Source organism: Pararge aegeria, chromosome 23, assembly GCF_905163445.1.
Source record: "Pararge aegeria chromosome 23, ilParAegt1.1, whole genome shotgun sequence".
NCBI lineage: Eukaryota > Metazoa > Arthropoda > Insecta > Lepidoptera > Nymphalidae > Pararge > Pararge aegeria.
In genome coordinates this window covers 10,032,356-10,060,015 of record NC_053202.1, presented here as the reverse complement: position 1 = coordinate 10,060,015, position 27,660 = coordinate 10,032,356, and the positions used below count along the sequence as shown (strand labels likewise).

General features: G+C 35.5%; 1 protein-coding gene across 1 annotated transcript; it reads left to right on the top strand.

Moving 5' to 3' along the window:
* The first annotated feature begins 3 nt into the window (after positions 1-3).
* LOC120634383 (methenyltetrahydrofolate synthase domain-containing protein) lies at positions 4-27,660 on the top strand. The gene is made up of 13 exons (XM_039904905.1): positions 4-215; positions 5,066-5,282; positions 12,417-12,577; positions 13,210-13,296; positions 13,938-14,026; positions 15,130-15,204; positions 16,781-16,896; positions 18,310-18,439; positions 18,873-19,052; positions 20,004-20,093; positions 20,668-20,718; positions 20,967-21,194; positions 21,937-27,660. The coding sequence occupies exons 1-13, from the start codon at positions 176-178 to the stop codon at positions 21,943-21,945; spliced, it is 1,473 nt and encodes a 490-aa protein (XP_039760839.1). The 5' UTR covers positions 4-175; the 3' UTR covers positions 21,946-27,660.

Below are 27,660 nucleotides of genomic sequence, written 5' to 3'. Positions count from 1 at the left end.
TGTTCTGCATCGCGAAGTTGGTTGCATTTGTTTTTTATTCGCGTTCTATTTTTGTGTGTGACGGTTCTGTCGGATGAAAAGCTTTCTGTTTTGCAAGAAAAATTGAAAATTTGATGATTCTCATATAAATCGCCATTGAATCGATCTTTTCCTCCCGATTGCAAAAGTTTTCACAATGCTGAACGGAGAAGAAACGCCGGCGCCAACCGAGACAGGTACGTTTTACGTTTGTTGTCGTAAATATTATCAGGATAACAATATAAATGCGCTGTTTTCCTTCCGGATTTCGCCGCCAATATCTTCTAGAACTAGTTGAAAAGTTAAAAAAATCTCATGCAACACGTTGCGAGCACGTTATTTCGTAATACCCTCGAATTTAATGGTTATCGGATTCTAAGCGAAGTTCTATTTTCTATTACTGAATTCATCGCATTAGCCTCTAATTGCGCGGTTAAATTATATTTTCACTTCGTGCATGGATTTACTACGTTTTGGGTGGTTTCGCTTGTAATTATTTGTACTGTTGCTGGGCTTAATTGGAGTGTGAAATATGAGTCACATTCCTACATTCTGCCCACTTATTGTAAAAATGTTATTTATCAATCTGTTTTAATTGTACGTCCGCTATCATTTTCGTATCTTTCTTTGGTTTGATTTAATAGACAGGAACTAGGTAAGATTTATTTATGAGAGAATGTGTGGAGATTTTATTTTTTTACTACCTACATTCTTTGCCTACAATTATTATTTAAACTTTGGAATTAATTCCATCAATATTGTATGTTAATGAATCCTTTTTAATCATGCACTTTAAAATTTATTTGAAAAGTTTCACAAAACAGGATAAGTGTACACTAGGTGTTCTATGAATTTGTTTGTTTATTTTTGTATCAGAACAGTGATCATCCCTAAACTGATATTCCCTTTGTTCTGTAGTCAGGGTTTTAGATCATAGACCCACCACACTGACCCTATTTAGGTAGGTGGGCTATTAGAACATTAAGATAGGTATCCATACATTAAAACTGTGTCGACTTGTAATAACATATTTTAATCATACAATACCCCATTTAGCTACATAATCACACTTTACGAGGCCTCAATGTATATACCTGAGTTAATGGGATCTGAGAGGTCAAAAGCAATATTTTCAAGATGTCATCCAGTTATTTATTAAAAAGAGTTTCATAGAGCATTTCTTAATCAATATAAAGGCCAAGAATATATCTGTAATATGTTTAATGGATAATAATGATGTTTTGTGTTATATTGACTGATAACAAGTCAATTAGTAAATGGCTTCTATTCAACCCATCAACAACAGATGTACCTACTGCTGGATTGGTATTAAATAATATAGGAAATCAATTATCTTTTAAATAGTATAGTAGGTATATTTTGTGATAGTTAATAGATTCCACCCACCAATCTGCAAAGGGCCAGCGTGGTGGGCACCCTTTAACCCTTCTCATTGTAGGAGACCCGTGCTGTGTAGTGAGCCGGTAATGGGAGGATATGATGATGAGGATTAATATATTAAAAAATTTGTTTGTTCCTAGGGTTCTTTGGAAGAAATTGCTTTAACAATAAGGTTGCCTTTGCATAACAATTTTGAAATTATAATTAAAGTGTTATCTATCTCTATCTAAAATATAAATCTGTGTTTAAATCTCAATCAGTAACTCATTAACTGAGTAATAAGCACTTATCCTTGCTTCCTTGCTATATTATAAATGCAAAAGTGGTTTCGTTTGTCTAAAGTGGCTTCCTTAACACTCTACCCAAGCAACCAATTAACTTGACTTTTGAAATTGAGTTTGTTTGAGGACAGAGAGTAACATAAGTAATTTTTTATCCCACGAAAACTAATTAAAGTAACAAGAGCAGACAAACATAGCGGGCAACACCTAGTTAAATAATATTTTGAAAATCTAGCTTTAAATTGTATATATCTGGTTATTTGGGTCAAGTTGTATGAAGATGTAAGTCCACCGATCAAAATTGTAGCCATAATTATACATCTGTGTTTCCAAACAACATCCAAAAGCAGGTCAACAATTTAATGGTGCCACTTTTGTTGAACATAAATCTATACTAAACTAAATAAATGAGTGTAATAAGAGGGTTTATCCTTTTCAGAAATACAACATAAATTATAGCATTATTTTTACCTTTCCAAGATGTCATCCAGTGGTCTGTGAGTTTAACCGGAAAGTCCCGGGTTTATCCCCTGTATTACAATTACTAAATTTAAAATTTCTGAATTTTTTCCGATCTTGTCTGGTAGACAGGGGGTTGGGAGGTTTAGGCTGTGGCCTAAGGGTAGGTAACCCTAAGGTAGGGTGGCAATAACCACCCTACCTGACTAAGAGGGGTACAGCTTAGATATAACTGCTATACACCTAACGGGTTAGCTCAATACCATCTTAGACTGCATCATCTGCTGGTAAGTACCAGCAGGTTAGATTGCAGTCAAGAGGTAATTTGTAGTGGAATAAAAAAAACTTCACAAATAAAAAAAAAACATGTCAAATGTAATTAAGCTTAGAGTTTTCTTTAGTATAACAAACATAAACATATAGCTAGAATATTAAGTTTGATTACTGGGGTAATCAATTGTTAGGTATGGCTATAGTGTTTTTCTGCTAAGAAATGCTGTGTCAGACTGGAGTTTGGAAGTGCATTTCTTTGACACACTGTATTTTCCACTACCGTGACACTGGGCAGTATAAAGGGCCATAAAGAAAGAAAGAAGAAGAAGTTTCTATTCTCCCAAGAGCATGTTAACTTGTAGGGCTTGTGTCTACCATTACCAATTTTATTAAATGTTAAATTTTAAGTGTTACAAACAGTACATCTTATAATAATAAGGAAGAACATAGTATACAACATACAATGTCTGTGTGTAACACCAGACAGAAAGGGTATAGATAACTAACTTGATAAAAAGGCTGCCTCACCATACTGCACTTATTAATTAACTTGGATTTTTATGCTCCATAGCATTCTGAACAAAGGATATGAATTCTTTTCTTATCAGAATCCATTAAGAGTGGATTATCATTGTTAACTATAGCTGGTTAAAATAATGTTAATCCATGTTGCTGCATGACCGCTGTTTCATTTGGTTGGACGACTGACCCATGTACCAGGACATCAGAGATATATAATAATTTGATTTCTTATACTCCTTTTTTATCTGCTCTGCTCTCTGTCTGTCTGTCTGTCTGTCTGTCTGTCTGTCTGTCTGTCTGTCTGTCTGTCTGTCTGTCTGTCTGTCTGTCTGTCTGTATGTCTGTCTGTCTGTCTGTCTGTCTGTCTGTCTGTCTGTCTGTCTGTCTGTCTGTCTGTCTTATTATAATCTTTACTAATATATAAAGCTGAAGAGTTTGTTTGTTTGTTTTCTTGAACGCGATGAGGAACTGCTGGTCTAATTTGACAAATTATTTCAGTGTTGGATAGCCCATTTATCCAGGACGGCTATAGGCTAATATCATCGAGCTAAGAACAATAGGAGCATAGCACCAATGAAGAATGTTTCTCTTTTGAGAGTTTCAGCTGCGTGCAACGGTTTCGATAAAATCATATAAGACATAGTTGTTGCCCTTTGAAAGTTTAAAAAAAAGTCCGCGACAGCATATGTCTTATCTTTTAAGGTTGACTTTTACGCAGACGAAATCGCGAGGGACCGCTAATTGATCATATAATTCGTGTACCTATCTCTGAAACGGCTGTAACGTTTGAGAACAGAGTCTATAAACAACAGTTAAAAAAAAAAACTAAAAACTTGAAATAAATTAATTAGTTAGGGCGTAGGGGAAGCACAAACAAAGACACTCTGATTTATAATAAAAATATCATCATCATAATATAAACCGGCCTACTACAGACCACGGGTCCACCACGCTGGCCCATTGCGGATTGGTGGACGATAAAAATATAGTTAGAATAAATTAGGATTTTTAGGATTCCTGTTGCCCGAACAAAAAGTACCAGATGCAGATTCTTCATATTATACAACCAATCCGCACGCTGGCCCAGTGCGGATTGGTGGACGATAAAAATATAGTTAGAATAAATTAGGATATTTAGGATTCCTGTTGCCCGAAAAAAAAGTACCAGATACAGATTCTTTTATATTATAAAACTACTAATGTCACAACTTATCAAGGTTATTGCTGGTTGTTCGACGCAAATAGTCGTACAACTTATACGTTATGTGTTCAGGTGTTTTGGGCGGTGAGGAAGAGATGCGCATGACCTTGGAGATTCTAGTGATGACCGTTTCAAACTTATCGTACACGTTACGGCAATACTAAAAAAAAATATGTCCTCCGATTGTATACCCTGATAAGGGTTTACGATAACCGTGTCCACCCGCAGCACGACATCAGGGTATCAGAGAAATTTACCCCCGTTTATTGTTACACGCGATATGATTCCGATATTTCCACACGTGTGCCAAATGCTCGAAGAGTTTATTAATTTATTAGCTTTTCCAGAGAAACAAACCGTTTTTTTTATTCTTCTACAGTATAGGGTAGCTCTTGACTGTAATCTCATCTGGTGGTAAGTGATGATGCAGTCCAAGATGGTAGCGGGCTGTTAGGGAGAATGTTAGTCATATCCCCTTATCGGTTTCTACAAGACATAGCACCGGAACACTAAATCGCTTAACGCCACGTCTTTGTCGGTAGGGTGGTAACTAGCCACGGCCAACGCTTCCCACCAGACAAAATAACTAGTTTTGATTTGTCTCAGACTAGTTTGGTTTTCCCTATGAAAAATACGCCTAATCCAAACTGTACAGAGTTAAATGCTGGACTACATCTCAGTATATCCTTTTGGAATGCGTACGTAACGAGGTGGAAAGAACTTATTTATTTATTAAGTTTAATTTAGAACGAATATCAATCATGGAACGTCATTATAGCATTGTGATAATGCTATACAGAATTATTTATGTTACTGCAGCATAGATTGATAAAAAAAAAAACAAAACAACAATCCAAAATCTCTGATGTGTTAAGGTTAAAAGGTTTAACTAAACTTGTTTTCTCTACAGCGAAAGTTCCCGAGGAGATTACCAAGCAGTCGTTCAGACTCAAGATATGGCGTCACTTGGAGACCAACGGCCTTGCGATGTTCCCTCGCCCGGTCTACAACAGGATTCCCAACTTCAAGGGCGCGGCCGAGGCGGCGGCTAAACTTGCTGAGCTCGATGTGTTCAAGAACGCTACCACCATTAAGGTCAACCCTGACAAGCCGCAGGAACCTGTGAGGTTAGTACCTGCTAACTGCTAGCCATAGGTCTTTCCTATACAATCAATCAAGCAAGCAATCAATCAGTCAATCAAACAAACACACAAACAATCAATCAGTCAATAGCCAAATTGTATAAGCTTTTTTGTTATTGCTTTTCTGTGTCATGTACGTTTGTACATGTACGTATGTTTTTCTCCATCCATTTTAGTCCAGTACCGTACAACTGTATGGCACTGGACTAAAATGGATGGACGTGAGGCGATTAGTCGGACTGCCGGACTAAAGGGAGCTGTATACAGGGATTAGACAACAGCAACTATTTAATTCCCGGACGAAAGCAGTTCGGAGCAAATTCAGTAATAATAATTTACCAAATTGACCTTGTCGGGAAACGAACCCTCGACTTATAAAACCACCCCACCCACCGCCCACCACTGTGCCAGGAACGTCAAGAAATCTTAAAAGCATTTTTGAAACGTCAAATCTGTCTATTGTACCCTACCTGTTCGTAAGGCAGATTCTACCGTTAATCAGTGGGATGTGAAAATAGTCAAAAACTCTGAATGCATTTATTTCAAGTTGGCCGAGTTTATAAGCACTTTTGAAGCGTCAAGTCAGTCTGTTTGTAGTGACTCTACCACCGTTCGGAAGGCAGATTCCACCGAGAAGAGTCGGCAAGAACCATTGCTCTTTTTCAACATCATTTTACTGTTTAAAATTCTTTTAAATATACTATCCTGTGGGAGATTAGAGCGGAGCATGCTTCAAAGCAGCTTTGTCGATAGTCTTTAGTTAGTCTTAATTTATAGCTACACTTGTCCTCTTAGGGTGGGATAAATGTAATAGCATACCCACTTATACTTTAGACACGTTTTCAAACGCGTGTCTATTTATATTGATCGGTTATATAGGCCTACACGATTTTGCTGCCAAAACCCACATTCGACAGTATTGGTTACAGAAATAAGCTTAGGGGTCATTGGTCGGTTTATTGTGACGTTTGCAACAGGTGACTGGTGAATATGTTTTTTTTCCTATCTTCTCGCTTTGCACGGATTAGCCAATGCAATGGTGATATTATAGGATTTAAAAAGAATTGGCATCAAATCCACCGATCGAAGACCACTGCTGGACGGAGAACTTAAACATCTTAAATATAGTTCAACGGGTACATATCACGATAATATTTTTGGATTTGTCGATATTTTGAACCAGTTGTACGGATCGTGGTCACGACGGGACTGCGTAGGTACGAGATGTCATGTTGAATGTCACGGGCAGAGTCTGACTACACGCTTTTTAGAGTTCTTTTTATCGGTATGTCGTGTTCTTTTTGTCTGTTTGTCGGTTTGTCGGTATGTCGTGGTATGTACCCGTTGAACTTTATTTAAGTATTGTTGATTAACCACAAAAAAGTTTAAAAATCTTTAAAGACTTATTTAGTTTTAAATTACACGGTACTGGACCTTATTGTGACGGCAGATCAGAATACAGCTGTCGCCAGAGAGCCAAGTGTGAGATTTCTACATACGTTTACTTATTTGTTTCCCAGTATAGTAACTATATGTCGGTTTTTGATTTCATATAAATTGTAGTTAACTTTCACTCGATCGAATAAGTAAAACTTGGTAGAAAGTCTCACACTTGGCACCCAGCTGATTCCTCTCCTTGCGGGTGTCGTACGAGATGACTAAGGGAATATAACGGGGAACGGGCAGCAGCGGTTCTGTACTACTACTACCATCTACTGCGATCATCAACCCGCCTGCCCAACGTTTTGATTTTGATTGGGAGGGCCTCATGGGAGGGGCCTTGAGTCCAGGTGTGGACTGCTATAGGCTATATATATATATATATATACCCCTTCTCACCAGCGACTCCCTGCTACTTTATTTGATATCGTCTGACCATCAACTGAGATGTCTCACAACGGTTCGTTTTCCGGTACGGTGTCTTCACTCCAGCACCTTAGAATATAATACGCATTTGGAATCAAAAGTATTATTCACATTTGGCATTCACATTCACAGTCGATAAGGCTGCGTTATGAAAATTAAGCTTAATTTGCTATACTCCGCGAACAGCAGGAGAATCTGTATGGTGTAATTTATAATTACTTCAATCCGTATACTCCACACCAAACAGATCCTCGGCAATGTACCCTCTACGCACGTTTCGCTCCGAAACCGGAGCATCCTCAGGAGATGTTGACTTTACAATGAATAATTGTTAGGTGACTTTAAAAATTATTCATTGTAAAATCAATACGGATTATACAAGACAGACAGTATTAAGCTTAATTTTCATAATATATTATGGATTTCCGCAAAGTAACGCCTGCTTCTATCCAATGTCGATAAGGCTTCGGCTTGCCTCTCGAGAGGACCAAGTTCGATTCCCGTGCGTTTCTAATTAAAATGACACATGCTTAAATGTTCTCAGAGGCGTGTTAAGTTTACAATTTCAATAAACTAATACCTAATAAACCGTATTTCAATATACTAATAAACCGTATCTTTAGTTCCAATTTTTTCCAAAATATTAGAAAAATATATTTATAATTGCTTAAATGATTATTTCGAAAAAAATGGTGTACTCTCCGATGTTCAAATAGGTTTTAGAAAGAATAAATCGATCAATTTGGCTATTTATAACCTTTTTAAGGAGGTTATGGTTAATAGGGATAAAAAGAAGCTCGTATGCGCGTTGTTCATGGACCTTACTAAGGCATTTGACTACGTTGACCATAACATATTAATAGATAAACTTAGTGTATACGGCATTAGAGGGAACGCACTGGCATTGATCAATTCATATCTGACAGGTAGGCAGCAAATGACGCAGATTACAAGTTTAGTCGGGTACAATAAAACTGAAACTGCATATTTATCAGAGTCAAAAACTGTAATAACTGGAGTTCCGCAGGGTAGTATATTGGGTCCACTGCTGTTTATAGTATATATTAATGATTTTCCCAGGGTAACCGATCATAAGATGGTTTTATTTGCTGACGATAGCACAGTGATCTTTGTGGGTGAGAATAAAATAGAATTTGAAAATGATATAAATGATACAATATGTAATATTATTAATTGGCTGACATTTAACAATTTAATTATTAATCTTGACAAAACAAAAATTATGACATTCATGAATAAAGGTAATAGTATGGCACTAGACATTAAGTATTTAGGTAAAAAAATTGAGGTAACAACAAACACAAAATTTTTAGGCTTGCAAATTGATGATAGCCTTAATTGGAAGAATCATATTGAGAATTTGTGTTTAAAATTAAACAGATTTTCGTTTGCATTATATATGCTGTCGAAAGTGGTTAATCAGACAGCGGTTATAATTGCATACAATGCGTATGTCACAGCAAGTTTAAGATATGGTATAATATTTTGGGGTAATTCGTCTGATAGAGAGCGAATATTTAAATGTCAAAAGAAGTGTCTAAGAGCTATATGTCACTTGCGTCCCACAGATACGTGTAAACCGTATTTTGAGAAAATGAAAATACTAACTTGTCCTTGTTTGTATATTTATGAAGTTCTGATATTTATCAAAAAAAACAATCACTTGTTTACATATAGTGATAGCGAACGCAGGAAAAATAAATTATTGTATAAGCCACATTCCACAGCGTTATTTGGGAATAGTATTTTCATTATGGCGCCTAAAATATACAACAAATTGCCAGCGTCGCTGGCCAACAGAAGCATGAATCTTGTGGATTTTAAAGATAAGATAAAAAAATTACTTATTGGGAAATGTTATTATACCATCCAAGAATATTTAACAGACACAATATTATAGGTTTGACATTTACAGTGATTATAATTTGACATGAATAATAATATTTGTACTTTTGATATCACTCTTAAATTTTATTCTTATTTTAATAATATCGATTGATTTAAGATAGTATTATTATTGTATAATTATTGTACGATCATATATATTTTTTGCATGCCATCTAAGGCGGATTGTTTGTCCCTTTGTTTTGTGTACCTACCAACAATGTAATACCAATCTGCAAATAAACGATTTGATTTGATTTTTGATTTGAAAACTACCAATTGACATCTTGGAGATGTCTCTTAAAAAGTTCAAAGTTTGTATTAAACGTAAGCTTATAGAAAAGTCCTATTATAGTATAAAGGACTACGTAATCGATAAAAAAGCTTGGGTGTAAATTATTGCTCTGACCAGGTTGCTCTTCTAATAATTTTAAAAGACATTGTGAGATGGTTATAACAAAAAAAAAAAAAACTCCCGGCTAAGTTTGTTGTGGGCTTCTTCTTAGACCGTTTGGAACCCTCGTAGCTTTAGTTTAAAGTTTACGAATGTGGTTATCGCCATCATCTCACTACCGTGTAATTCGGACGCATCAAAAGTGCTATACTTGAATAAAGATATTTTTGACTTTGACTACGAACCCGCATTTTGCCAGTGTGGTGGACTACGGCATTAACCCGCCATTCTGAGTGAAACCCGTACCCGTTACTGGGTTGATGATGATGACGATTAACGTATGGGTTTTAGCGGCAATCGGCTACCTCGCTTCGGCTGCAACTTATTTCCGGGTCGTCTAACTGCAGCCATACACTTCAGCATCGACCCTTTACCGGCTTACTACAGGGTCGTATTCTATCGCACTGGCTAAGTTCGGATCGGTAGACTTAGCACTTCTTTGAGAACATTATGGATAACTCTCAGGCATGCAGATTTCCTCACGATGTTTTCCTTTGTCGTTAAAGCAAGGGATATTTAATTCTTAAAACGCACGTAACTCAGAAAAGTTAGAGGTGCGTGCGGAGATCGAACTCGGCCTCCCGAAAGCTGAACCGAAGTCTTACCCACTAGGCTATCACTGCGCCAGCCTTAACTAGTAGAATGCTATATTTGAAACACCTCACGATATGTTTTGCGATAGTTACGCATAACGCAACCAATTTAATTAATAGTTTCAATACAACACATCCTGCGCTGTGTAATGCGTTTATATAATACACTAAAACCGTTGTACCGGAACTAAGTACTAACACTGTTAGGCTGGCAATTTTTCTTTACAAACGTACACTTACTGTATACCTATATATATATCTATACACTGTATTTTTACATACTTTTCTAATTGTGTAAATCATTACCGTTTGATATGGGGATGTCTCAAGTTTGTATTAAGCGAAAGCTTATGGAAAAGTCCTATTATAGTATAAAGGATAACGTAAACGATAAAATAGCTTTGGTGTGGACTATTGCTCTAACCAGGTTGCTCTTAAATATTTTCAAATGACAATGTGAGATGGTGATATCATAAAGAACATCCGGCTAAGTTTGTTGTGGGCTTCTTCTTAGACCAGAGCGCGTTAGGAACCCTCGTAGCTTTAGTTTTAAGTTAACTAATGTAGTTATAGCCATCACTACTCACAACTATGTACATATTTTGTATGTAGGATCTTAAGTAACAAAGTCAAAAGAAATATTTTACTTTTTAGTGTAAAGTTAGTTTTAAATATAGAAAAGAGAAACCTGTGTTTAAAGTATAGAGATTTTACAATTACCATCTTACAAAATGTATTTTCCATGAACTTTTCGCATCTTCAGGAGAAGTAACGTCAATATCAACCATCCAATTGTTTTTCTCAAAGTTGTTTAGGTTTTAAGTTTGGGAAGTATACAACGGGTTCCCCGGACGTTTACTAAAGCCAACGAGAGGGACATGCCGTTGTGGTTTTTATTTAGTGTAAACGAGTCCCACATAACCTCTGTCCTGCCCAAAAGGACAGATGTAGCCATAAAGCTTTTCCACCACGACAAAAAAAGGGTCCTTTAGGTTTTAACGTTTTTTTTTTCTAGTTAAACTAATAGGATAAGAAGTTATGTATTTATTTTAGTTGTATTTTCCAACTTGTATAATAAAAAACATTAACTAAGTGGAATAAGTCTAAAGTTTTGGCGTAAATACAAGAAGTTGCGGAGAGCAGCTAGTATATACTCGTAAAATGCATACACCAGACCGTGCACTTAGTGTTTTCATTAAATTGTTAGCTCAAATCAAAACCAATTCCACAAATGTTGATAAGCCAAGTTTGTATTTGCATTCTGACCCAATAACCGTTAAACTGATACACTCGGAACCTCGTGCTAATACCAAGATAATATAACACTTATTATTTTACTTGTTGTGCCCTGCGGTTTCACACGCTAAAATAACGGGACGTTGCGTGCTACTACATTATCTACAAACTTCCTCCATACGTCAGTTGCTGGAGCACAGATTGTAAATACAGTGATGCAACTTTTTTTAACATAAATTTCAACAAACGACCGAGCTGTGCGCGAACAATCTATGTGTTCTTGCTCTTGGAGCTTAAAACATGGCGGCGACCGGCGTGTGCAGTGATCGGTGATCTAATAGTAGTTTGTACACTTATTTAGTTTCCAATCCGATTCAATGAGTTTTATTTAACGTTGACTCACAAACACCCACCCTTTCCGAATGCATTCTTAATTATATGCTAATATATAAACATAAAGGCTTGAGATGTATGGATATGTATATATATGAATATTTATTTCTTTAAATATAAATGAATGGTGTAAAAGAACACTGAAATGAGAAATGTGTTGGGTTTGTTTTTACAGTTTGCATCTTATGCAGAGACCATTTGTAGGATTATTTCCTTACTGATATTATAAATGCGAAATTGTGTTTGTTTCTTAGTCAAACACCATGAACAATCCTTGCGCGTTTTCTCGCCATTATGTATATATTTATTATAATATATATAGGGTATTCCATGCCAAATCGACCACTTTTGAACCTTACCCCTTTAGATTTCGCTAAAAAAAAAATTTCATCTTTTTCTACTCGATGTTTTGACGTTTTTCAGAATTTTTTTAATTTTTTTATCCAACCCAAAAAAAATTATGAAGCTTTAAAAAAAATGGCTCTTTTATTTTCAAATACTCATTACTCTCTCAAAAATTGACCTTTCAAGACGTTTTTTTTTTTGTGTGACAACTGAATTCGGTTCCGCCATTACCATACAGCGCAAAAATAAACGTTCTCGATCGTTGTCTTCTTTTCGATATTTTTATACCAAAGATATAAAAAATAAAGTATGGAACTTTGTCCCCAGGGTGCTGTGCCTGGAGAAACAAAAGACCTTGTATGTACCGGTGCCGCGTCTGCAATTCGGATTCCTGAACCGCATGGAGCTGCCCGAGGAGGAGACCAGACCTGGAGCTATCAGGAAGGCAGTTTCCCGCAACGGCATGGAAACCTATGGAAAACCTATGAGTAAGTTTTCTTATTTTTATTTCAAAGTGATAGGTCTTGTTGGTTAATAAAAAATAAAATGAAAAATTTGTATATATTTATAATACTAGCGGACCCCAGCGCCATCTGTCGGGCTAATTTGTGAATCTAAACCATCCAGGGTGCCACCCAAACATTTACCAAAAAATTCATTCAAATCAGTCCTGCCGTCTAGGAGTTCAGTGACATACACACGCACACAAGAAATATATATATGTATATAATTATTATTTCACATTTTTTTTTTTTCATAATACTTATAAATGACATTATGTTATAGAATATCCATAGTTTTTAAGCTGTTAGTGCCTACCGTCCAAACGTCACGTCTGGCTTCACGTGAGTTCAGCGCTGGGTCTTAACAGACACAGCATGCTGAGTGAAGACCATACCAGCAGGGATCACACCGTACCTAGAATGGTTGTGTAGACTATAAGTTGTATTATATTTTAAGTGTGTGTATACCCAAAGAAAAGTTTTCTTTTCTTTCTTCTTAATACTTCGGCTTCCATTTGAGGGGGACGACGGACTTCGACGACATAGTTTCTATAGATTTAGTCTGGCCGAAAATTATGTTTCATTTATTGAAAATATCTTTTTGTTATTGTCCTTAGGTATCGAAGATTCAGTTTCCCTAGATCTGGTGATTATGGGGTCGGTGGCAGTGTCGAAGGAGGGGTATCGCATTGGAAAAGGAAAAGGTACAGATGTTTGATTATCTTTAGAAAAGTATTTATATCTAAGTTTCAACCGAATTAGAAAAAAGGAGGTTCTCAATTCGACTGTGTTTTTTTGTATAGTTGTTACTCGGTTACTCCGCAAATGTTAAACCAATTTTGATTGTTCCTTTTTTGTTTGGTACTTTATACTTCAGAGTTTATTTATTGAAGTTATTTATTAAATATTATGGGCACACCTATAGCATTTTGAGTATATTTTAATGGAACTTGTGAATCTTCTTTCTAAAAACACCATATGGTCAAGTGGAAATCATGATCAAGACCATGGATGTGCAAAATTACTAGATACTTTCGTGCTTATAACTTGTAATTTTAAATTTTACTTGGCACCGACTTAAAAATAGTGTAAAGGATATTTTTTCTTGCTTTTTAGTTGTTTTAAAAAGTTGTTTTTATGTAATTATTTTTAAAATGTTAAAAAAAAAAAATTATTTTGACCGCATCTGCAGAGTAGATTGACGTTTCAAAAGTGCTTAAAAACTGGGCAAACTTGAAATAAGTGAAAATGTTTTTTTTTAAGTCAATGGCCTCTAGTATCTAATAAATTCCACCCAGCTGTGGGCAACTAAAAGGATGGTGATGTTTATCATTTTGTTGTTCAGGCTACGGCGACTTGGAGTTTGGGCTGATGATGCACATGAAGGCGATCAAACCCAACACGCTGGTTGCGACCACCGTTCACGACTGCCAGGTGAGATTAGGCTTCTTTTAAAGTACCAGGATGATCAGCTTTTTGGTAAATCAAAAGGGGTAAAAGATGTTCATCTGGAATCGAACCGGGGTCTCCTGCTTTCAGGGCCACTTTAACACCTGAGATATTATAATATTGTTGATGGTGTCACCACCATTACACCTTCGTATCGAAAACACGGCAAAACCTGCGTCTTCTAAATATGAAACCTAGCTAAGATCTATTTATCTCCCCCGAAACCCCTTGCATACTTAATTCCATGAAAATCGTTGGAGCCGTTTCCGAGATTCAGATAGCAATTCTTATATATGTGAACGTATATACACATATATAAGAATTGCTAATCCCTATCCCTACTTAATATTATAAATGTCAATGTAAATTTGTTTGTTACGCTTTCACGCAAAAACTACTTAACCGATCCTCATGAAACTTTGTACACATATTCTTGGAAGTGTTAGAAGTAATATAGGATACTTTTTATCCCGACATTAAGCTTGGTTCCTTTGGGAGATGGGATGAGTGTTTGACGATTTTACACCATGATGCCGACAAATTATAACCGATTTAAATAATTATTTTTGTACTATAGAGGTTATAATATGCGTTTAATTTCGCCCAAACTGTGGTTAGAGATAGAGGACAGAACTCCTCAGCGGACAGCAGCAAACCCCTCATTTAAGGCTTAGCGATACTGAATACTTCAATTTTTTGCTTACTTAAGCATTGCCTGGTCCGTCGTTAGTGAAAACGGGCATTACTGTGGTGCTTTGTTACTGTGTTTTGTAGTTATAGAAATAAGATCCTTATGTCCATATGTTAAGGTTCAATATTAAACAAAAAACGGGAAAAAGACAGTCACTGCGTTTAAGGGGCGGGAATGGTACAATAGAGAATGACAGTTTGTATTGGGAACTCGGATATAATATTTACTCATTCTAAAATATTATTGTATTCTCGATGTAAGTTTTTTCTTTCTATTTTTTTCGGATTGTGTGTAGCTGATTAACCCTAATGATTTTAACGTAACGCGGGGGTTCGATGTTAGTGAACTATTGTGTTCTTTTTGAGAAATAAATGTCTTAAACCGAATATTGTTCCAGGTGTTCGATACATTGCCAGCTGAACTTTTTGGACCACACGATGTGCCCATAGACCTTATCATCACGCCGACACAGGTAACAAATAATAAACTCTATCAGGTATTAAAAAAAAATATATTGATCTTATTAAAAAAAGAAAAAAACTTTTTACATTATCTATACTAATATATAAATCTATAGAGTTTTTTTACGGTTGTTCCGTTAAAACTATACTATACATCCGATTGAATTGAAATTTTGCATCCATGTAGAGGATACATTGACTTAATGGATAGGCTAACTTTTTTATAAGTGCTAAATCTCCGAAGTGTATAGCGGGGGCGTTAATGATTAGAAAAATCATAAAAAACTAAATTTTGACTTTTAACTCTTTTAGACATGAAATTTGGACAGAATTTTTTTGGGCCATGTTATGAGCAAACAAGAATGTAATGAATGAAGTTTAAATCACAAAATCGGTTACGGGGGTGCTAATGAAAAAAAAATGAAAATTTTATACTAAAATTCCCACAGACTTAAAATTTAATAAAAGTTTCATGTTTGTGAAATTAAGGTCATTTACTATCAGATTTCGAAAAATCATTTATTTCTCTCCGTATTCATTCTCTTCTATTCTCTTCCCGAGCGGGTGAAGATCATTATCTACACCCATGCACACCCAACAAGTAGCGTAGGGAATATGCGCGTGTCGGTCTTTTACCTTCAATAGGGTTGTCATAAGTAAACACTTAATTTTTTTTAATTCGTGTGTATAGAACCATAAATATGCTGTATATATTATTTACTATGATGATATTCTATTGTTGGGTGTACATGGGTGTAGATAATGATCTTTCACCCGCTCGGGAAGAGAATAGAAGAGAATGAATACGGAGAGATATAAACGATTTAATATATTATGAGACTTAAATTAAAAATTTAATCATGTAAGTTTATTGCTTAAATAAAATAAAGCAAAATCTAACCCGGCGAAGCGGGCTGGTTACGCTAGTAGAAATATAAATATACTTATATATCCTTCAATATTATTTCGAGAAGGAGGTGAACAACCGAATCCAACTCGGATGGGCAGCGTTCGAAACTTCGTGACATTTTTTCGTCAAAAATCCCTCAGTGCCTGAAGACAAAAGTCTTCGAACAGTGCGTGTTGCCATTGATGACCTATGGCTCTGAAACATGGTCGTTAACTATGGGCCTCATAAGAAGGCTCAGAGTCACTCAGCGGGCGATGGAGAGAGCTATGCTCGGAGTATCTCTACGCGATCAAATCAGAAATGTGGAGATTCGTAGAAGGATCAGAGTTACCGACATAGCTCAACGAGTCGCGAAGCTGAAGTGGCAATGGGCCGGGCACATAGTTCGGAGAAAGGATGGACGTTGGGGTCCCAAGGTGCTGGAATGGCAGCCCCGAACTGGTAAGCTCAGCGTTGGTCGGCCCCCAACGAGGTGGACAGACGACATTAAGCGCGTCGCAGGTAGTCGCTGGATCCAAGCGGCTCAGAACCGTGGAACTTGGAACTCTCTACAAAAGACCTGTGTCTAGCAGTGGACGTCTATCGGTTGATGTGATGATTATTTCGTAATTCTGTTTCTTGTTTTATATAGCAAATCACAATAATTAACGTCCGTTATTTTTTCCGTTTGTCCACAGGTGATAGAAACTCAACGTATGAGCCAAAGGCCGGTGGGGATCCTGTGGCACCTGCTGTCCAACCGCCGCCTTGAGCTGATGCCGGTGCTGGGACAACTGCGCGAGATTGAGATGCTGTAAGACGATCAATATTATTTGGTTTATACACACATATCCACAGAATTATGAACTAACAGAACCCTCGTTCAGCCATCAATCAATCGAAAATACTTTATTGCACAGAAAAAAAAAAAAAGAGAACAAAGGTACAAGTCAATTAAATTTGTGTAACAAAGGCGGCCTTATCACTTATAGTGGTACTTACTTATAGTAGGCTCACATATGAATACCTTATACACACCTTATAGCGGTGCGCAATATGAATATACATATGGTAAAATAAATAATACTAAAACTATATATAATAATGTTAACGGTACAGAAAGTAAATGTGGAATATAAGCCATTATTGCATGCAGCACATTGCGTCCAAAAAAAGTGAAAACGCCCCGAGCACATCTCAATTCTATCTGTATATTATAAGTATTTATGTATATTATTCATAGAAATATTCATCAGTCATCTCAGTACCCATAACACAAGCTACGCTTACTTTGGGGCTAGATGGCGATGTGTGTATTGTCGTATATATTTATTTATTTATTTATTAATTTACAACCGCGGAATTTTTATTATTATTATTTATTATTTAACTCTTTATTTGTACACCAAAGCTAGGAAAATAAAAGAACAATAGAAATACAAAGACTGAAGTAGAATACAAAAGGCGGCCTTATCGATTAGTTGCAATCTCTGCCAGGCAACCTTTGGATTAGGACAAGATGAGCGAGAGCGGACAGGCGGTGTAAAATTATTATAAACCTACAATCAATTTGCTAAATACAAATACATAAACAAAATTGCACAAATCAGAAAAATATAATACATTAATATAAAATAACATATACTCATTCATACATAAATACTCAAGAACATATCTATATACTAGCTGTTGCCCGCGACTTCGTCTGCGTTTGATTTTGTTTTTAAAGTATTCAGTATCGCTAAGCCTTAAATGAGTATAGTAGTATATATATATATATATAACATGTGAGTTGTGACTGTCAATTAATCATAGACAAATAATTTACAATAAAATAAAATTGCGACTATAATTAAAGACCTAAGCTATCCTATCTCTTAAGTTGGACCAGACTGCTCACGGTGTGCCAATTTAATTTAAAATCGGTTAAGTAGTTTAGGAGTCCATCGCGGACAAACATCGTGACAGGAGATTTATATATATTAAGATATAAAAGGACCAATTTTAATAATATTTGATTTTACTTCGGTTTCATTTACATGTTGTATATATAGTGAACTATATTTTAGGAGGTGAAATTAATTTAAACTGAATGCTGGTTAACTGGGATATTTATTTTGTAACAATTAATCTAGTAACTGAACCGAGACTTAAACAGGCTGCAGATGAAAGCTAGTTTTCGAAAGTACCGTGCCATTTTGATTTGATTTCGAGTGTTATATTCTAGCGCCGGTCGAGCTTGCGTACTGAAAGAGGAGGACACAGATGTAGAAGAACGCACGGCGCAACGCATCGGACAACGCACACGGCGTCAACGTAGACGCACTCGCTCGCACAAGAGCCAGAGTGAGGGAGAGGTGAGATCAATAATTTTACTGCGTCATGCATCATCACCATCATATCAACTACACTACAGGGCACGGGTCTCCTCCCACAGTGAGAAAGGATTAGGGCCGTAGTCCACCACGCTGGCATAGTGCTGATTAGTGGACTCTACGCGAATTTTTGAGAACATTATTGAGAAACTTTCAGGCATCCGGGTTTCCTCACGATGTTCTCCTTTACCGTTGAAGCAAGTGATAATTGCTTAGAAAAGTTACGTATATGGGATTCGAACTTGGTCTCCCGAAATTGAATTTGAATTCATACCCACTGTGCAATCATCGCTTCATTAATGTAATAACGAATTAAATATTGGCAGGTGGCAGGCGTCACTTTACCGAGGCTTCGGAAGGTACATTATAACGAGAAGCCAGCAATTTCAATGTGTTAAATATTTATTTTCCACAGGGCAACACAACAGAAGGCGAAGAGGGTAAAACAACAAAAGCACGCCGTACTCCGCGCCGCCGCAACAGCAACAAGTCTGTCAGCAAGGACGGCAAAGAAGGCAAAGAGGGCAAAGAGGGTAGAGATGACAAACCGCGTCGCCCCAGACGACCTAAACCAGTCATTGACTTCACTGTCAAGGTAAGCACACTTAGTTCTTAACTAACGCCGATAGTTTGAGGTAAAGTTTTTTTTTTTATTACATTACAAGTTGACTGCAGTCTCACCTGGTAGTAAGTGATAATGCAGTCTTTAATGATAACGAGCTTAACTTAGTTACAATAAATCCGTACCCGTAATTGCTTTCTACGTGACATCGTACCGGAAGCTAAATCGCTTAGCGGCACATGACTGTTACTAGCGACGGCCGAAGTCTCCTACCAGACCAAACAAGAGAAAATTCGGAAATCACAAATCTCCCCTGCCGGGAATCGAACCCGGGACCTCTCAACTTAAAACCACAGCGCTGACCACTGCGCCAGGGAGGTCGACGCTTGAGAGTTAGGAGGGGAGTGGAGGCCGAGGTTTACCTACGGGTCGGTCGGCTGATGGAGTAGAGAGGGAATTGAGGGACCTTCTAACTGACTTTGATTTGGAAATTCGTTTGACCAAACCAAGGCCCACGGCTGTAGAGCTTTCGTGATGATGATGAAATTAAAAAAAAAAAAATTATGTGCTTTTTAAATTTATAAAATTGATAGTTCCTCCAAGTGTAGGTAAAAACAGTAATAAAAATTATAAAGTTATAAAGAAGGCAATGTGACATCTCTTGTTTCAAACGTGTCTCATTGTAATATGGACCTTTGAATACGTAGATCGAAACTGCAACGTTTCCTACTAGATGACGCTACAGTCGCTATAAGACTGATGTAAAAAGGCATATACTAATTTCGTCATCGATGGTAGGGAGAGCCGTAGGTTAGTTGGAAAAAGCGCTCGGGCCGCGATTGCCACAGAGTCGCAGGTTCAAATCCTGTCGGTTCCGAAAATTTTATATGCTTTTTAAATTTATAAAATTGATAATTCCTCCAAGTGTAAAAACACTAATAAAAATTATAAAATTAGAAATGAAATAACATTTTTTTCCCGCAGATTTCGAATATCAGTCCCAGTACTAGAGTCCGTGATTTGAAACAGGCGCTTAACGAACGCGGTGTCAAACCGCAGGTTATGGTGTGGAAGGTAAGTGTCATTTTCTATGACATAAAATTCCTAATAAAAATGCTCGAGAGCAACGGTTTCGGAATGCAGGATATAATATTTAATTTAGCTCATTAACTCCCAAATTGATTCTTCCGTCTTACTCTCGCTCATAACTATAAATACTCGCGTTAACACCAGGTTAAAATATTTTAAACCCTTTGTCCTAAGTGTCTACAAGAACAATACTTCCTTTTACAATCCCATCGTTCGCATGTGCCGCCTTTATAATGATTTAGTATCAAGTGATCGTTATATGTATTGACATTTTTAACAAAAGGATACATATTTTTAAAAATCAAATTATTAAGCACTATTCCACATAATTTTTGGGGAATTCTATATATATTATTTTTTAAGTGTTTCTTTTTTTTTCAACTTTAATTTTATCTTTACTTTTTGTTTAATTTAATTCCAAGTTGATTACACATACTTTGGGTTGTAGCTTAGAACAAAACTTGTTATTACTTATATTTAGATCTACTTTTAGTTATTACCTGTTTTGTGTACCTAATAACAATAAATAAATAAATAAATTTGTTTTTTCTCTCTACAGGGCTTCCGTGGATTCTGCTATCTACATTTCTTCAAACCTGGCCCGCCGAAGGTAAAATTAATGCATATTTATTACGTGTACCTTATTTGAACAAGCTCGGGGTGTAAATTGTTCTGAGCGTTCACCTTTGAGCGTGACGGTTCAGCCTAAAACAGATTTTTCCGTTGGTAGTAAAAACTACGGACAAATCTAAGTGCAGTGCGCCAAAAGGAGTATTCACCTGAAAAAAAAAAAAGCACAAAGAATTAGTATGGATTTTGCACTGCGACCCGAATTATTAAAATGTTTATCTCCGACAGGGCGAAGGCGACATAGTGGCGCCACCCAGTATGGAGAGCGTTATCTCCGCGTTATCCGAGATGTCGGTGGGGGGCTCGGGCGGCACCGAGGGTCCGGGAGACGAACAGCGCGACGACAAGCCTCGCCTGTTGCTGGTGGAGCCCGCACCGCCGAGGCAGCCACTCGCAGCGCCCGCAGACTCGCAGCAGAAAGACGTCGCGCCAGTGCTAGAGGCGCCGGCAGCAGAGGTGAGTCGTGTACCCAGTGGATAGCGTGTGCGGTTACTCATCGTGCGATTGCGTTGCCTCTTTCGCTCACTTCTTTCCCTAAGTTCTCCGCGTCGTAGTTTTATTCGCAATGAGTTTCAACGTACCAGTGAGGTTGAGCAATTCTAGCGATCAGTAAGTATATGGTAAGTGTGTTCTCAGCGTTGACTCATCGATCGAGTGTGTTGCCTCTTTTACAGTGATAACGTGTGCGGCGACTGATTGTTGAGTTGCGTTGGCCCTTTCACAAAAGATAACTTGTGCGTTGACTCGACTCATCGACGGAGTGAGTTTCCTCTTCACAGTGATAACGTGTGCGGCGACTGATCGTTGGAATGCGTTGGACCTTTCACAAAAGATAACTTGTGCGTTGACTCGACTCATCGACGGAGTGAGTTTCCTCTTTCACATTGATAACGTGTGCGGCGACTGATCGCTGGAATGCGTTAGCCCTTTCACAATCGATAAATTGTGTGTGTTTACTCCAGAGATGGATTCTGTTGTCCCTTTCGCAGTAGATAACGTGTGCGGTGACTCATCGTTGGATTGCGTTGCCTCTTTCACAGTGGATAACGTGTGCGGTGACTCATCATTTAGAATGCGTTGTCCCTTTCACAGGAGATAACTTGTTCCCCAATTTATTGCATTCATTACATTGAATTAGAATCAAGTCTGTTTTAAAATCTTATTATAAGTTTAATAAATGTAAATAACTTATTTCCAGGTACACTGATTCCCGCGAGCCGAAATCACAATCGACCCGAGATCAGTTCCGTTTTCAATAATAAATATGATATTTTCTAATAAATAATTTGTTAAACACGCATATACGGTCGTTGCTCGCTTATATTTGCACGCGGGACTGACTGGCCTCCAGTCGGCTGTCGCATTCCGATACTAATTGTTTTAGCTATAAGGTTGATTTTACTATGCGCCGGGCGGTTGTCGTAAATTCGTCTTCTTTTAATTAGTACACATAAATCCATATCTAATTAGATAATATTTTTTTAGAATGAGCTCTAAGTATGATTCTAAAATTTTCAGAACGTTTGAATAAAAGATAATTCAAACGTAATAAATAACTTTGTTGCTAAGGCAGCGGATATAAATCTGAGAGATTCCCAGATTTCCATCCCATATGCTTGATTTATTTTTATATTTGTAGATAATTAAATAATGTCTATTTGGATGTTCATGTATTTGAAAAAAAATAAGTGTTTTAAAACTCTTGTTAGAGTAGTTTCGATTTTAGTTACCTTTGTAAAAATTTTAATACTTTACTTAAAATTTTAATACATATGAATATTACTAAGCGATCTTTTATATGGATTCTTATGTAGGGAAAATGAAAATTCTATAATAAATACTTTCGATTTTGCATATAATTTAAATGTTTGCTACATTTGCCTTGCAAAATTTTGATATGTTTCAATGATATTTAATTTGGATTTAGATGTACCAATAAAAGAGGACGCAGAGTGGTTTGGATTTTAGTTTCGCATAATTCGAACGTGATATGTTCGCGCAATAATTTTTTGTTTCACTCGCACGCACAGCCCGGCACCACTACGGTTTAGAAAGAGTGAGCTATATTTACAAAGAATATTGATATATCTTTATGAATGTTTTAGTTGTTCTCTAGTCTTAAACGTTAGATTAATATGTATTTAAAGAAAAAAAAAATTTACTCTTCGTTGAATGCAAACTACTTTTAAGTATTTCTTCCATATTTGTAAAAGATGCTATATTTTAGTATGATAGTAAGTTATCGTTCGGGAGAGAAAGAAATCGATCCTCATAAAATGCAAATTTTATTTTACCAGCGGTCCGCCACGAGTCTGTCAGTTGCAATGTTTTGAAATATCGAACCTAATATGATTGCAACTGTACAAACGTTATACTCTTTTTCAACATATAACCATTTAATTTAAAAATTGAAATGAATGACCGATTCCTTTTTTTCTATGATACATATGATTTTCTATACTAATGAGCTCCAAAAGTAAATTTCAATATATTGTTGTTTTTTTTTTATAAAAATGTGAAGGTGCTTGTTCGAACGGGACTCCAAACTATTCTATCTACGCTTAGCTAACGTACGAGACATTTCAAAATTGGGATAGTCTTTGGGAGATACAATGAACAGATCTTATCATTTTATACTAAGAACGCATCATAAACCTGTCTATACAGCTTAAAATGAAGGTAACTTTTAGCAGTATCGATTGGTTAATTGCTTATTTGACTTTGCTATAGTTATAGCTATGATTACAACGGCATCATCACAACAGATTTGTCAAAAAGGTCAATTGGGAGTGCAATAAGCTATTGATCTCTCTTGAGGTTTTTCAAATTAATTTAAAAGGGTATATTGATTAGTTTTAAGGGTATATTTAATTTTTGATATCCATGTTTGGACTCCCCGTTCGGTTTCGTCTCGTTATTTGTGCCAACTTTGCGATATTTAAAAACAAAATTGTGTTTATTTTCCTTAATGATGGGATGAATTTAATGTATGCTAAAGTTACTGCTCCATGAAATGTGCGTTGCAATACTATGCGAACAATTTTTTTAAGGTCCCAAACAGTTTATTTTCTAACTAAGAATTTACAAATAAATAAAAAAATAACTTAAGCAATGAAAGTGTATTATTGTTATATTATTAAATTCAAATATTAATTGAATATTTTGATTTGACTTAAAATAGCCAAAATAGATTGTATTTACGCACACTCACATTTTGTATATTATATGGGCATCAAAAACCAATTATAAGCATATAAAATTATAAATAATAAAAAAACCATACTTCGCTTTCTCGCGTCGAACCCGAAATGACGAAGTAACTTTACCTAATAATAAATAAACTAATACCAGTATGGTTTGATTATACCTTTTAATAACATAGTATCGCTACGCACTGTTGGTGGACTACTATTTATTACATATCGATGCGTAGAAAGTTGGTATAAATATATTTTTTTAAACTAAATTATATTGAAAATATAGTTTTTTTTTTTTTTTTTTCAGTATTAGGTTTATTCGTAATTTAAGCCGCGAGAAGTTAATATATACGTCATAATAAATATATTTAAATTATTTACTATTTCTAGTTTAAGGCGAGTTCTCACACAATCTACGCTTTAAATGTATTCTAAGCAATATCATAAATATAGTTTTATTTTAAGTCTTAATAAACTTAAATTTAAAGATTGTAGTTGATAATTTAATAAACGGGAAATTGAGGCAATTTTGTAGTACACTTAAACCAAATCTATATTGAACAGACCAAGCAATCTCATAGCAGAGCTGTTTTGTAGAAAACGTGTCTTAAAAATACCACCTCTTTTTGATTTTCATAGAAAATATTTTTCGTTCCGTGACTATGGTTTAAGTAGGTAACGCAATATAATTTCCTGTTATCATTTTTGAGAAATAAATACCCCTTAAAGAGTTAACATAAAAAAAGAGTTACAGGAGCAAACTTAATAGCAATACGTTTAAGATGATAAGTTCCTACATAAGGAAAAACATTTAATTCCAGAGTTAAAAAAATGTTTTCAGCATTATACTGGTAGAAAAATTGGGTTAAATAACCAGACTTTTTTCATATTTTATTATTAATAGTTGTTTTTTTTGTTGATAATTGCGGTATCTATGTGCATTTTTCATACAGGGTCATTTTTGTAATTGATAGGTTAAAATATTATAAGACAAGGAAAAAATCCCCGGTCTAAGTATACGGATTGTTTTCTAACTGTTAAATTTGTTAATGATTTTTGTACAATAAAATTAGCATTCAATTACCATACATATTTAAATACTGTTGTAAGCACAACACAAGTTTGAACATGTGAACTTATTTAGTAAAAAAAAGAAAAATGTGTACGAATGCAGATCGTTTATTGAACATAAACGATCTTGGGGCCATGTTGACTTTCGATTATTGGTAAGCGAAATTCTCCTAGGTTTCCTTAGGTTATCTAATCGATAAGCGATTATAGAGGCAATGTGGCTATGGTTGCGCTGTTCTTATACATTTTTTTTTTTTTTAAGTAATACTCTTTTCGTGTAGCGGCTGTGGTGATTCGCCTTAAGTTGAACTGTATAGTTCACACGTCCTATGGTCTCTTTAGTAGCGGAATATAAAGATGTATTTTGTATAGAACTTTGGGGATAAATTTTTATCTCGGATGTATTTTTCGAAATTTTTCGTTCGAAAAATATAGTTAGCGTATTTATAGCAGCTTGTACGAGATTGTATCTTATATGCATTTTTCTTATGTAGAGATTAAAAATAGCACTATTTATTGTATCGTATATGTTACCCTTGTGCGTTTTTCTTATATATAATATATAAACTGTTATAATATATTTTCGTATATATTCTGTTTAAACTTTCATATATCGTTTTTTCTTTCAAGAAAAAATGCTGTTATGGAAAAATATATGTATATATATTTACTTTCAAAAGCTTAGAAAAAGGCAGTATGTAATAGTTTAAAAATAAAAACACTATTTGTATAAGTCGGAAATATCTGTTCATGCGGTGAGGTTTTACTATTATAAAATATCTGTAAATATATCATTAAAAATAAGTCTGACGATGAGATCATGATGAACTGTATCATCAAATTCTTGTTATAAAATTTAAGTAATAATCGTTTTATTGTTTTCAATGCAATAATATACACTAACAACGTTCTCTGCCTCGATTTAAAAAACTCGACTCAAAAGTATTAACATCCTCTTGAAGTAATACACACAAAATAATACACAAAGTGAGAAACCAGAGATTTAATAAAAAAAAACATATCCCGTTTTTAGCGTTTCGTGCCTTTGAATGTAGATAAAAAATAACAATATTTTCTACTAGATGGCGCTAAAGTTGCTTTCAGATAAAAATGCATATCTCATAATATGTTTCAAAATTGGCTCTATAAATTTAGAAAAGATTATCTCACAGAATATGCGCGAGAAACTCAAAGGTGGCTAGGTAGAGGGGAAAATGCGTGGCGCGAGGTGCGCAGATATTTCCGAAATGAAGTTATACTATAGTATTTTACACTTGCATTACAATAGCATTTAATATGGTATTTACCCTTTGTAGTTCCGGTTTGAAACCTGCGTTACCCTGGGGTAAAATCTTTTGTATTTTATTATTTTCGATGTTATATTTATGGGATGTGACAGGTACATGTAAACTTTGCTGTTCAAGACGGAGGTTACAAGTTTTTGACTGGACACGTATGATGATTAACAAATAAAAAAATGATTACTGATAGATTTACAATCTGCATTGACGGACTTTTAATATCTCGCACTCGACCTTTGAAAAAATAAAAGCTCTTTAAGTTTCATATTGCACACTTTTTGTTTCAGCTACGTTAAGTAAATCTGTCAAATTAGTGACCATAGGTTTTTTATGTAAAATGTCAGATTTCATCAATCGACAATACTGAAACCCTGTTTTTTGACTCGAAAAATTACAATAAGGTCTCTGATACCAAATTAAACATGTAATCTGTCTTAGAAAAGCACTTGAAATGCTAATACCCTGGGTAATATAGGGTTATCTATCACTCTTTATGACACTTAATGTCATAACAACAAATGTGTGCTGTGCCTTTATTCTGTTCTGTTTTACGTCACAAAGTTACGTATTTATGACATAACGAATAAGTTTCCTGATTTTTCATGGCATTCAAATTAAACCGCGCACGCACGATAAGCCTTTTGTGGCGTAAAAGTAAATTTTTAAAGCATAATTGAGAGCCCTAGTTTTACCCTGGATATCATTAATTTTAATCCTGTATTACTCTCAAGTAATACTGGTTTTAATCTTCTATACAATTCTTGTTTTGTTCCTGTATTACCCGTGGGTAAAATAGACTTATTGATGATTTTTATACATTTAAAATTAGTATCTAACATAAAGCGCACAAGGTACATTTTAATGATCGTCTCAACTATGCCATTAAGCTTTCCGAATTTCACAAGGAATTTTGCATAACAGATGAATTTAATTTATGACAGCTATTTATTTATGTAACTGGAAACACGTCAATTAAAGAGGTACAACAATTCCCTAAGAACCTTGGAGAACTGAACAGTTATCGAGGGTTATAGGTTTGAACTACAATTTTTTTAGCCTAAAACTAATTTAAGATTGCGTATCATATCATACGAGCATCTAAAAACACGCCTCAAAAACTCCTTATCAATATTCAAACTTAAACTTCTTGGAAAATTTGGTGGAATAGTTGCTTTGATGCATATCATATTTTCAAAATGTTTTTGTTTTAAGCACATTTTGTGCACAATATACCTAACTAATTTGTTTACATAATATGCGTGTAACATTCATTGGGTTTTTTGTATTTAGTAGCGAGCGCGGAAGTTTTTTTTTTGTTTTGTATTTTTTTTTAAATAAATTTATTTAACACTT